Raw genomic sequence first — 11,704 nt, 5'->3', positions numbered from 1 at the left:
ACTAGTACAAAACAAAAGAATAAGAACAAGATGAAACACCAAGCGGAAGTCCACAAAAGGGCCTACCCTGCCTCATTAGAAACACAGGGACAATGGGGTGCCTGGCTGGTGCAGTTGGGAGTGTGCGACTCTTGATCTCAGGGTCGTGGGTTCGAATCTCACGTTGGGTGTAGAGATTACTAAAAATAAACACACACAAACCCACAGTGACACTGCTGTAGGGGGACCCTGGGTTCCACCCAGGGGGAGAACCAGGCATTTCAACAGACACTACAAAAGCAGATGAAAAGGAAGCCAAATAAGCCCAACAGAGATGGTCTTTCTCCTAAGTAGGGGCACCCTAGCCTCAGATAGACACAGCAAAAAGGGCTCTGGGAGGCTGAAAAACAAGGTAGGACAGTCACAAAGCAGGAGGGAAGGGGAGGGACCAGCCCGGGCACCCGTGGGCGTGGCTCTGCCCTTCCCACCTCCGAGCCATGGGGAGCCAGGGTCCCGGTGGACCGCCCCGGGTCCAGGCTCCCTACACGGTTCTGCTGCTGCCACTGGGAACAAGCTGCCGAGACTCAGGGGCCCGTAGCTTTTTCCTCTGGGTGAGTATTAGTCCAGCAAGTGGTCCCAGGGACACCCACTCCCTGGATCTGCCCCTCCATTTCCACTCAACTTTGAGGACCCGTAAGTCTTCTCCCCTGCCCTCCAGGTGCTCAGTGGTCAGTCTGGAGTCACACTCTGTGACCAGACAGTGAACCCAACCAAGGGCTGAGAGGAAGAGCCATGGCCCAGAGCCCTGCTGTGGAGCAAGTCAGCCTCTGCTTCTTGCCTTCCCAGCTGCAGAGGATGCAGGCTCTGGAGAGGGAGCAGGATGCCCTGTGGCAGGGGCTAGAGCTGCTGGAGCATGGCCAAGCCTGGTTTGAGGGCCATCTGAGGGAGGCCCAACACGAACAGCTGCATCTAGGGGCCCTCGGTGAGGTAAGGAGCTGCTGTGCTGTGGGGGGGAGCAGGGACATGGGAGCAGAGCCTGACACCACCCTGGAAAGGCAAGAGTTAACAGGTAGGGATAATGAACTGGAAGCAGCTGATGACTGGATGCCACCAAGTGTTAGGTTGGTGTTCATTGTTGGGATTAGAGGAGGCTGGCCTGCATTCCATTCAGAGGGACATGATCTGGATCACTCCACTGAGATGGGGGAGTGGCCTGGATTATTTCAGTGGGGCAGGACTAGACAGGGAAGATCCATAAGGAATAAGGAAAGGGGTACTGTGCTATTTGGTGGGGGGGGGATGGAGGAACTGGATTGTTAAAGAGATGGGAGTGGAGAGTATCGGGTTTTTCTACCCACCTTGAGGGCTACTGAGATGGGGGGATCCAGATGGAGAAAATGTATGGCCTGTGGTGACAGAAAGAGTGGCAGATGGACCCCAAGTTTTCACCACCAACTCCTTCTTTAGAATTTTCTAACAGATTTACACTCAAAGCCTCGTGGCCTCCAGTTAGCCCAGATTCAAAAGGTGAACATGTGTTTGCAGAATCTGATTCAGGAGAAGGTGAGTTTATTGTTTTTCGTTTAGATTTTTGGGAAGGTGCTGGTAGAGAGAGGACTTGGGATCAATATTTAACAGAAAAAAAAGCAAACCCTGCCCCTCCCCCACCCCCACTCTCCCCATATCCCCTAAATAAGGCTAGTTCCTGTGCTGCCCAGGACTGGAAGGGAAGGCCAAGGAAGCAGAACTTACAGCAGCAACAGGTAAACTGTAGGAATTGGGGGGGGGGGGGGGTATAGGGCGGAAGCTCTGGACCCTTGCTGGGGGTGGGCAGATGCCCACACTCTTTCTCTCCTCTTCTCCAGGAGTTGCTGAGGCAGAAGGGAGGCATTTGGCCAAAAGGAGAGACCCCTCAACTGAGCTGTCCCAAGATGCAGAAGGGCCCAACCCGTGTGTAAAGCCTCCTCTGGGTTTCCTCATTTGGTGAGGGGGAAGGTTGAGTCAGAACCCCCAGTCTCCTCATTCTGCTTCTTGACTTAACAGATAAATGGCTCCAGGTGGTGGGTCGACTGAAGTCCCAACATCTTGGTGTAAAGTTTCTTCTCTGCAACTGACAACTTCCATTTCATCTTCTTATGCCCTCATTCTCCCTTATATGATATGCTTAAATGATCTTTCTTTGAAATCCCACTCTAGAGAACATATGTTTATCAAAACTGTCCTTCAACTTTAAATACAAAAATAAAATAGGGACTTCTTCAGAATTTTAAATAAGAACAAATTTATAAATAAATTCTATAATAAATTATAGGGACTATAATAAAAATAGGGACTTCTTCAGAATTTTAAATAAGAACAAATTTATAAAGAAATTCTATAATTTATATAAATTTATTATAATAAATTTAAATTTATTATAATTTATTATAGAATTTTTTATAAATTCTATAAATAAACCCCACTCCCAAATTTAGTCTCCTCTCCATATTAGTCTCCAAATTTAGTCTCCATATATCTTTCCTTCTACCTGAGCTTGGGAAAGCATGAATAAATAGTGGAATAAGGAGATGCTGTGGAGAGATAGGAAGCAACTTTCTCCAAAAAGAGGTATTTGGTTTAGTTCCCACCAGGGTTAAAAAAAAAAAAGTGCACTGTGGGAAAATCTATTGCCCTCTATCCCGATCTCACTAAGAAAGAGAGGGACAAGTGCAAGAGAAGGAAAACCTCCATCCCAGCTGGGAGAGGTGGGGTCCCAAGGCCCACGTTACCTTCTCACCAATGGGGCGAGATTACAAATAGCTCTGGAGAGCCATCCCTCCGTGTCACCAGGAGGCCAGGCCTAGCAGGAGCAGCACCCCGCCAACTGTGCCCCACCAAGGCTTGTCCACCTGCCCTCCCCCGGCCCTTCCCTGAGTCACCAAAGTGGAGGCCGGGCTGGTCGAGGTGAGGATGGGGCCAGATGAGTGGGCAGGGGTGGCCAGAGGGTCCTGGGGAGAAGGGGGAGAGGCTGTCAGGATGTCTGTACCCAAATTAAGCCTACAGGGCCCTCCTCTTAGGCTGTGTGGCCTGAGATGGGAATAGGCGTGACTCACCTGCAGGGCAGGGCCCAGCACCAGGAGCCGGAGGAAAGCGTGGGTGGGAGGCCCTGGGCTAGCCTCTCGACCTGTCACGGTCACAGTCACTGTCACCACTGAGTCTGGCGCGGCTGAGTCTGGAACCTCCAACCATAGGCTTCCCCAGGCGGACTCATTCAGTTCCAGGCGAACCCTACCAAGTGGACACAGACACCAGGCTGAGGGCCAAGCTCTGACGAACTGAGTCAGTGGTCGGAGGGTCTGAGCTAAGCGCCAGCAGGCAGGCGGAGACCCAGCACCAATTGGAGTGGGCTGCTCTTAGGCGGGGCTTCAGGCATCAGACCCCAATGCCAGGAACCAAAAGGTTCGCCAGAACTGAGCAGGCGGGTTCAGGGGCTGTACCTGGAGAGATTGGAGGTGAGAGGGAAGCTGGGGCTGACCGATGTCCTAAGGTCGAGATCTTGAGGACCTGAGAAACTAGTGATGCGGAGGCTGAGCAGGGCCTTGCTGCCTGGAGCCAGGAACCCTGGGGAACCGCCGAGCTGTGGAGGAGGAGGGTGGGTCAGGGCAGGAGCAGCTGCTGCAGCCTTCGCCACCCGCACCTTCCCCTGGCGTCTCACCTCCAGAAGGACGGGAACCACGGTGCATGGCTGGGGGGCCGCTCGGTGCAGGCCTCGCCCCTCTCCGTCCTGGCCGATCAGCTCCACAGAGAAGGGTCCCGTGGTGGACAGAAGCGTAGGTGGAAGCGAGGCGGTGAGGAGATTGCGCTCCCGCGGTCCTGTGGGCTCCAGAGGCACCCGGCCCCGCTCGGCACCATCAGGGACCCCTCGAAGGACGATGTGGGAGAAGTGTGGTCGAGGGTCTCCGAGCTTGCCTCTGGAGCCTGGCCCTGTCACCTCTACCAGCAGCTGGGTCTGGAGGCCTGGGACAGGGTCGGGGACAGGTGGGGAGAACGAGGGTCCGCAGGAGATAGAGACAGGGAGAAAATAATGAATGGCTTTTAGAATAGGGGTTATTCCTGGGGAGTACAGATGGAGAAAAGGGGTTACCTCTGAGGATTACTGTTGGGCAGGGTCAGGAAAGATTCTGGGATGCTGGAAATGTTCTAAATTTGGAACCAAGGACTGGTTACATGGTTCGTTATATGAAGTCTGCCCCGCGTGTACTTTAGTGCACTTCGTTATACAGGTTATAACTCAATACAAAGTTAAATATATATATATATATAAATAATGGGGGCACGTGAATGCCTCAGTTAAGCATCTATCTGCCTGCAGCTCAGGTCATGATCCGGGGCTCCTAGGATTGAGCCCTGCATCCGGCTACTTGCTCAGCAGGCGCCTGCTGCTCCCTCTCCCTCTGCCCCTCCCCCCAGCTCGTGAGAGCAAGTGCGCACTCTCTCTCTCTCTCATAAATAAATAAAATCTTAAAAAATAATAATGGACAAGTTGGGGCAGGGGGACAGATATACCTGCAACTGGCTGAGTCAGCGGGTAGAGGCCAGGGTGGGGGCCATCCTCCATGGGAATCCCAAAGTAGAAGAGGAAGTTCAGAGCTGTCTGAGCTGAGGAGGGTCAAGGCAATCAGAGACCTTCCGGAGAGGAATGTGACTGATAGTGCTCTCTGAGCTCTGCAGCCTTCCCTTCCCCTCCCTTCCCTTCTCAGAAGTAGCTCCCTCCTTACCTTGCACTCTCACCCGGGGCGTGCCCTCAGCTGTGACCTTGATCTCCCAGGTCCCTGTCTGTGGCGGGTCATTCAAGGTAACTATCCAGAACTGCCCGAAGCGACGTGTGTGACCTAGAGGCCCCTCACCTTCCTCCTGGTCCTGGGAGACCCCTGATGGGAGTGGGGGAGCAAGTGATTGGCACAGGGAACCATCCCTATCCCTTAGTATGTCACCCTTCTCCTCCATTCTTCCCTCTGCCTCAAGAAACACACGGGGAAGTACCTGCAGGGTTTCTGATCCAGAAGCTGCTGACCTCCCTGTGGATCCGAACTGTGACCTTCTGGAGCAGCGCATCCACACGGAACACAAGTGACCTCCCAGACACCACAACAGGAGGCTCCAGGGGAAGGGTAACCTTGAAGGATGGGAAGAACCACAAAACACAGGAGAAGATAAGGCCTTGAATGAGATGGGAACTAAGACAGGAGAAGGGTGGAGACAGAAGGAAACTAAGTCACACGGGGAGAAGGGAGGCCAGTGACAGGGAGGGAGCCAGGGGCAGGGATGGAGTTACGGTCAGTGACAAAGTGGAGACAAGGGATTGAGGGTGAAGCCATCACTTCTTGTCCCTCCTTAAAAGATGGCAGGATTTCCTGTGGTGGCCCTGAGGACAGACTACTGGAGGCCAAGGGTGGGGGACAGGGGACAGTACTCATAGGGAAGGAGGATAGTCATGGACCACAGAGGGAAAGAAACCTCCTTTCCCACCCTTCTGACTGTAGTGGCAGCACACTGGGTTAAACCATTAACCTGTGAGAGAGGCCGTGTCACCCACACCCTTAGTTCTCAGTGGAAAGCATTAGTCCCTCCGGTGCCCACACTTACTCACCAGGTCAGCCATGCTGTCCCCAACAATGGCGGCTACATCCTGAATGTGCTGGTCCTTGGTGAAGATGACCTCTCCTCCTGAGGCCAGGGCCACCGCTTCATATGGTTCAAAACGCAGAGGGGACAAGACCTCACGCCGAGCTCGGCCCTGAACCCTCGATGGGTCTTCAGTCACTAGGAATGTCACCTGTGCCCAGAAGAGAAGCCAGTACTTGAGAACTCCCCACTGTAAACAGGGGTCTCCTGTGCCCAAGGGCTCTACAGAGCTGATGACCAGTGGCAAGGTCCCTGTCTGCCCTCTGACTGCCACTGCTGGGTCTCTCAGTGACACGACCCCAAGGCCTTCACTTAGCAGTTGCCACTCCTTTGTACTTGTCACCATATGTCACCCACAGGGTGGATTGTTGGCAACTAGATCCCCAGTTTTTTAAGAGGTTTATTGGCGACAGGTTCAAATATGAATTCGGCATCAAATAGGGGATCCGGAAACATTATACTCATTGTCTGCTTTTCCCAAGGCTGGGTCAGCCGCCAGAGTGAGGGGTGATGCTTGTTGTGAAGGTGTCATCCTCAGGTCCCCCACATCCCTGGGTGGCTGACATCAGGTCCCCATCAGCTGTGCTCACTCTGCAGCGCCGCTCCTGAGTTAGGGATTCCACCCGGCTGGTGAGCATGGCATCCTTGGGGGAGGCGTCAGTGAAGACAAAGATGTCTGAGAGCGGAGGGGTGTGCAGCAGAGCCAGCTGGCAGGGAGGGAGAGCGTGGGCATTAAACATGGTGGCAGCAGGTGAATGGGTAGAACCAGGGAGGACAGAATTGAAGGTCAAAGGACCCTGGAACCCAGGACGGAAGCTAGGGGGACTGAGCTCTGAAGGTGGGGAGGGAGATGGAGGTCCCAGAAAGGCTCGAGTTCCCCTGGGTGGTAGGACCTGGAAAGGAAGAAGATGGAGTGGGGGGCTAGGGCAGACCTCCAGGGCCGACAGGCACATCTCAGGCTCATCTCCACCACCCAAAGCATGGATCTCATTGAGCTGTTGCCAGAAGCTGTCAGGGTCACTGGTTATAAAGACAGGACCAAACCCTGGGGAGGGAGAAAGGAGGTTGAAGTGAGTGAGGAGCGGGGTCCCCATCCCTACCCAGGACTACCTCCCCAGTCAAGAGGCCTGCTGTCAAGGCCAGGCTCCTAGGGTGAACAAGTATTGAAATAACAATATTCCCTTATATTTATATGGGCAGGGCAAGGGCTAGTTACACTTGGGGGAAAATGGACCTCATTTCCTTCAAAAAATGGCAGCATCTCCTGTGGTCCTGAGCAGGCCTTTATCAGGTATGCGTGTTAAGTATGAAAAGACCTGGGGCCTCGATTTCCTCACCAGAAAAGTAACAGTACTTACCTCACAGAGTCATCGGGACTAAATGAGTTGATTTTGTAAACCTTAGAATTGTGCTTTGACCCATAATAAGTGCTAAATTCTTAATTATTCAAAACTCCAGGGCACCTGGATGGCTCAGTTTTTAAGCGTGGGCCTTTGGCTCAGGTCATGGTCCCAGGGTCCTAGGATGGAGCCCCACATTGGGCTCCCTGCTCTGTGGGGAGCCTGTTTCTCCCTTTCCAGCTCCCCCTGCTTGTGTTCCCTCTCTCACTGTGTCCCTCTCTGTCAAATAAATAAATAAAATCTTAAAAAAAAAAACAAAACCTCCATCAAATATGTGTTAAGCCCCTATTAAGTGCCAGCTACTGTGAGATTTATGCAGGTAGATTGGACTCAACCCCTGCCCATAGGGAATTCTCAGTCCTATGGGTATTTGGCGGTCATTTCAACCCTAGGAGATGGGTGGGATAAGACAAGTACTGACCCATTTTATAGACAATGAAACTGAGGCAAAAAAGGCTAAATGATCAGCTTAAGGATGCACAGTGACTGGTCAACCCAGGGCAGAGGGTCTGACTTCCATTTCAGTGGGGAAAGGAAATACACTATAACTAGCTGTCTCAGAGGCTTCACGGGGGGCCTGCACCCACCAACCCCCGCCCTCATCCCAACATCCATCCACAGGAAATGGAGGGAATTGAGAATGGCTGATTAGCATGGAAGCAGAGTCCCCTGCCTAAGCACAAATCATGATTAACCTCATATGGAAAGTGCTACCATTTTGGAAACACCAGACGTGCCCACTTGTTTGCTATATGCACACAGGTACCGGTAAAGACTCAGCCACGGGAAGTGTCACCATTTTGTTAAGGAAGTGGAGCCATGAGACCCCACTTCCCCACCAGTGGCATTTACCCCTTGCCCTGGACTTTCCTTCCACTATCCTCGCTGACCACAGTTACCTGGATCATGGAAAGGCACCAGGACGTAGTGGACGGGCTCCATGGGGCTGCCCTGCCGCTGTTCCACAATGTGGCGAGCCTGGATTTTGGCAGCATTGATCTCCTCACCCATACTGCCCGTGGTGTCCAGGACGAAGCTCAGGCTGGAGGCTGGGCTGATGTCCAGCAGTCTGGGGAGCAGGCCGGAGACACAGGGAAGAGCCTGCACATTCGTCCCCAGCCACTGACTACTCAGGTCCCCCAGGAGTGCACGCCCACTGAGGAGCGCATCTCGCAGAGACCACTCACCTGGAGAAACCTCTGTCTCCCAGGCGGTTTCTCAGGAGACTGAAGGCCTGGATGGAGGCCTGAAGGGCCAGTTTTGCCGCCTGGAGGTGCAGCATGTGGTGGGGGGAGAAGCCCGGGGATGTGCTATCCTTGTTGATGCCTCCCCGTGGGGGCTGGGAGCTGCTCCGGTCAAAACGGCCCCCATGGCTACATTTCCCTGGGTTGGGAAAGAGATCTGGGGGCTGTGGAGGTAAACAAGCCACTGCCTCCTAAGGAAGTGAGGCCCTTTTTGACCTGGCCTGACCTCTCAGCCTTCAGCAAAGGATCAGCAAGAAAGATGACATTTTGTGGAGGGCAAATCTAGAGTAAATCTGGAAGGGTCAGTCATCACAGTACACAGGAGATCCCCTGATCCCTCTAGTCAGTCCCCAGAAGCTGCGGTTGGGTAATGGAGAAGTTTTAGCAGCTGAGTAAGAAGATCTTCCCTCCCAACAATCATGGCCTCCTCAGTGGGCCTCCATCCACCCACCCCATTCCCAAGGCTCTCGGTTTCTTCCGGGAAGTGAAGCCATAGGAAATGGAACAAGGGTCTACAGTTCTGAGATCCCTAGGGAGACGGCCAGAAGAAAGGAAGGGACTTTCTCCCCTTACTTCTGTCTGGTACCTGGAGGTTTGGAGGGATGAGTTCCAAAGTAGCCAGACGTGAGGAGTGTAAAGCCCAACAAATTCCCGGGGCAGCTCAACTCCTCACAATCAGAGCAGGTAGGATCATCCACTGGGAAGAGAGAACAGGGGTCTAGACCCCAAGATTCTACCACCACTGACCTTTATCCCCGTCCATCCAAACTTTGGCTTTCCTCCCAGCTTGCCAAGCCCGTATGTACCCTTCTAGGCTTAGAGGAAAAAAAACCTCAGAGATCGTCTGGTGATGAGACTGAATATATGAGACAGGGACTGCGCTAGGAAACCCAGAAAGTGTGGTGAGCAGTACTGCAGGGACTGAGCCCTATGTGGGCTGTGGACATGAAGCCAACTTGTAGTAGACAAGAGGCAGCCATAGTTCAGGTGGAAGGAAGAGGGGACTCTGAGGGAGAGCCCTGTATGCTCCATGCCATATTGGGTGAGGAAGCCACATGAAAGAGAACTCAGCTGAGGTCTGCAGACCTTGGCTCTGGCTCTGTCCTCCCCTGTATGATCTTGGAGACGCTATCTAAGTGACCTGGCCTTTGGCTGGGCTGGGGGGACCTCACAGGTTGTTCCAGAGAAGAAGCAATGTCACATCCTATGTGACCTGAGGATATGACACAGGGGTTGGGTAGGCTGACAGGACTCAGCTCTGTGGGTTTCCCGCAGCACCAGGGTCATGGCTATACCTCGTGCCAGGCTCCGGAGCTCCTGCCTCGGCCAGAGGAGGTGAGGCTGTGGTTGCTGCTGCCCCATTTCCACCCAGTTGCTGTGACTATAGAAATCCTGGGCGCAGGGGGGCAGAAGGGGACTGTCAACACGATCTCCAGCCCTTACCCCCACTCCTTTGAGTCTCCCCATCTAGAAAGTGTCCTCTTAACCTCTGCAATGCCGCAGCTGCTGTCAGATGCCCCAAGTGCCCTCCACACCCTCTGCCTGTTGCCCAGGAGGGAGCTTTTCTCAAGTGAGAGTCTCCCAGTGTTTGCTCCCATCTCCCTCAGAACTCAGAGACCAGACCTCGGGCCTTTGTGTTCTCTCCGGCCACAATGGCCTCCTGCTGCTCCCACTGGAAGTGCTGCCAGTTCACAGCTGGGACACTAGGGTCCAACCTCAGGGCTTTGGCAAGCAGCACCCCATCCCTTCTTGAGCAGGGGGAGGTGTGACGAGGAGGTACCCTGAGGAAACCTCTCTCTGGGCGATGGGAAGACCCAGAGGAAAGACCCCCCCCAACTGATTCAGGCTATTCTCACCTGCAAAGCGTGAAGCGCGGCCCCGAGGCGCTGGCGGGCCAGGGTGTGCTCCAGGGCCCTGGCTGCCACCAGGGCCTCCCGGAGAGCCCCCACAAGGCGCATGCGCCCCTGGCCTAGCCGCTCCGCATCGAAGTGCAGGTCAGGGTCATTCCTGGATGTTGGCAGGAAGTCCTGGGCTGCGTTGGCACGAGACACCTCACCTAAGGCTGCTCGGAACCGCCGGGAAGGAAATCCAGGTCCAAAGTAGGCAGCAAAGAGGTCATCGGCGAGGAGGGTGCGACCCTACAGAGAGTGGGTTAGGGGATAGGTTGTCCCTGGGAGTGGACCATTGCCCACGTTTCCTCAGGTGAGGTGTGCAAAAAATTGAGTGCTGGGCCCTATGAGGGAGGGGCAATTCTGGATCTTTCTAAGGAGTGTGGACTCTTGATTTTCAGGACTGGGACCCTTGTGAACTCATTACAGGGGGGAGAGGTGGGGAGGCAAGAAGGAGAGGATGTCCCTTCTTTTGGCAAGCAGAGCCCTCAGTGAGTAGAAGTCCCAAGGAATTGGGGAATCCAGCTGGGATGTGACAGGACCTGGGGACACTCACCAGGAAGTCCTCAAGCCGAAGTGGGGGCCGACCTGGGGGCGGCTGCTCCAGGAAGAGCTGCAGGGTGACATTGAGGGCTGCCTCCTCAGTCAGGTCCTGGTGGGTGATGGAGCCAGGGGCAGCCAGGAGGCTCCAGATGTTGGGGAAGAAGGAAGCTGTGGGGGGCAGCTGCTGTAGCAGCAGCAGCAGCAGCAGCGGCAGCACCGGAGGGCTCAGGTGGGAGAGGGGCACGTCTGTGGGGAGCATGGCTGGGACATGGACCTGGAAGACAGAAGTCTCTCAAAAGTAGGAAGCAGCTGCGAGTCCAGGGCATGCCCAGCTGTCTGTCCGCCTGGGCATCTGCTTTGCCTCAAGCACCTGACAGGTCCCAACCTGGCTTCCCCACCCTCTCTCCTAGGTTGCCCAGATAACCCGAGGGCCTTATCAGGCTCTTAGGGACATACACTTGCAGGAGAGGGGCTGAGGCTCCTCCCCTAGGACGCCCCCTCCCCACCCCCAGACCTACATCTCCCTAGCTCCCCACATACAGAACGTCTGAATCCCCTCTCTAGGCCTCTCCCCTACCTGGTTGCTGGTTCTCCGGCAGGGCCGCTGGGGCCTGGAGTCACAGGGCACTTAGGTCAGAGTTATAATTAACCTAAGTGGAGAATCAGTGGAGCGGGAGGGAAGCCTGGGCAGGGGACGGGGCAGGATCGGCAGCCCCGGCCCCTCTACCCATGCCCACCCAAGGGCCCAAGCAGCAGCCAGTACCAGGGCGGGCCTCCCTCAGCAGCAGCAGCGCAGAGGTGAGCAGAGAAGAGCTGGGAGGAGGGAGTGAGCAACATGACTCAGGCCTGGCTCAGCGCCAGGGATAGACCCAGATGGACACACCTCTTTGCCCACCCAGTGCCTCTGGCCTGCAGCCCTCGCACTGCTCATGCCCGCTGTGTCCGCGGGTGTAGGCACCCAGGCCCTCCGTGCCCTTCCCAGTCC

General features: G+C 54.7%; 2 protein-coding genes across 5 annotated transcripts; one reads left to right on the top strand and one right to left on the bottom strand.

Annotated features, from left to right (window-relative positions):
* Positions 1-20: 20 nt before the first annotated feature.
* On the top strand, positions 21-2,260 carry SAPCD1 (suppressor APC domain containing 1). Of its 3 annotated transcripts, none has more exons than XM_082732732.1 (6): positions 21-590; positions 826-966; positions 1,447-1,542; positions 1,677-1,742; positions 1,845-1,929; positions 2,023-2,260. In XM_082732732.1, the coding sequence occupies exons 1-6, from the start codon at positions 477-479 to the stop codon at positions 2,091-2,093; spliced, it is 573 nt and encodes a 190-aa protein (XP_082588858.1). In that variant the 5' UTR covers positions 21-476; the 3' UTR covers positions 2,094-2,260. The 3 variants fall into 3 exon arrangements, with proteins under 3 accessions (XP_082588858.1, XP_082588857.1, XP_082588859.1); XM_082732733.1 differs by having other exon boundaries at positions 546-590; positions 698-966; XM_082732731.1 differs by lacking the exons at positions 1,447-1,542; positions 1,677-1,742; positions 1,845-1,929; positions 2,023-2,260 and having other exon boundaries at positions 826-1,397.
* A 159-nt stretch (positions 2,261-2,419) lies between these two features.
* Positions 2,420-11,530, bottom strand: VWA7 (von Willebrand factor A domain containing 7). 2 transcript variants are annotated; one of them, XM_082732706.1, is made up of 19 exons: positions 11,483-11,530; positions 11,297-11,330; positions 10,733-10,993; positions 10,144-10,425; positions 9,583-9,679; positions 8,874-8,984; positions 8,231-8,426; positions 7,943-8,112; positions 6,576-6,688; positions 6,234-6,350; positions 5,609-5,794; positions 5,488-5,529; positions 5,002-5,134; positions 4,737-4,889; positions 4,525-4,617; positions 3,674-3,975; positions 3,456-3,595; positions 3,072-3,246; positions 2,420-2,966 (listed from the first exon to the last, which is right to left on the bottom strand). In XM_082732706.1, exons 3-19 carry the CDS (start codon positions 10,976-10,978, stop codon positions 2,802-2,804), a joined length of 2,721 nt encoding a protein of 906 aa, XP_082588832.1. In that variant the 5' UTR covers positions 10,979-10,993; positions 11,297-11,330; positions 11,483-11,530; the 3' UTR covers positions 2,420-2,801. The 2 variants fall into 2 exon arrangements, with proteins under 2 accessions (XP_082588832.1, XP_082588833.1); XM_082732707.1 differs by lacking the exon at positions 5,488-5,529 and having other exon boundaries at positions 11,483-11,529.
* Positions 11,531-11,704: the final 174 nt, after the last annotated feature.

Source organism: Mustela nivalis, assembly GCF_964662115.1.
Source record: "Mustela nivalis genome assembly, chromosome: 5".
Lineage (NCBI taxonomy): Eukaryota > Metazoa > Chordata > Mammalia > Carnivora > Mustelidae > Mustela > Mustela nivalis.
This window is presented reverse-complemented; position numbering and strand designations above follow the sequence as displayed.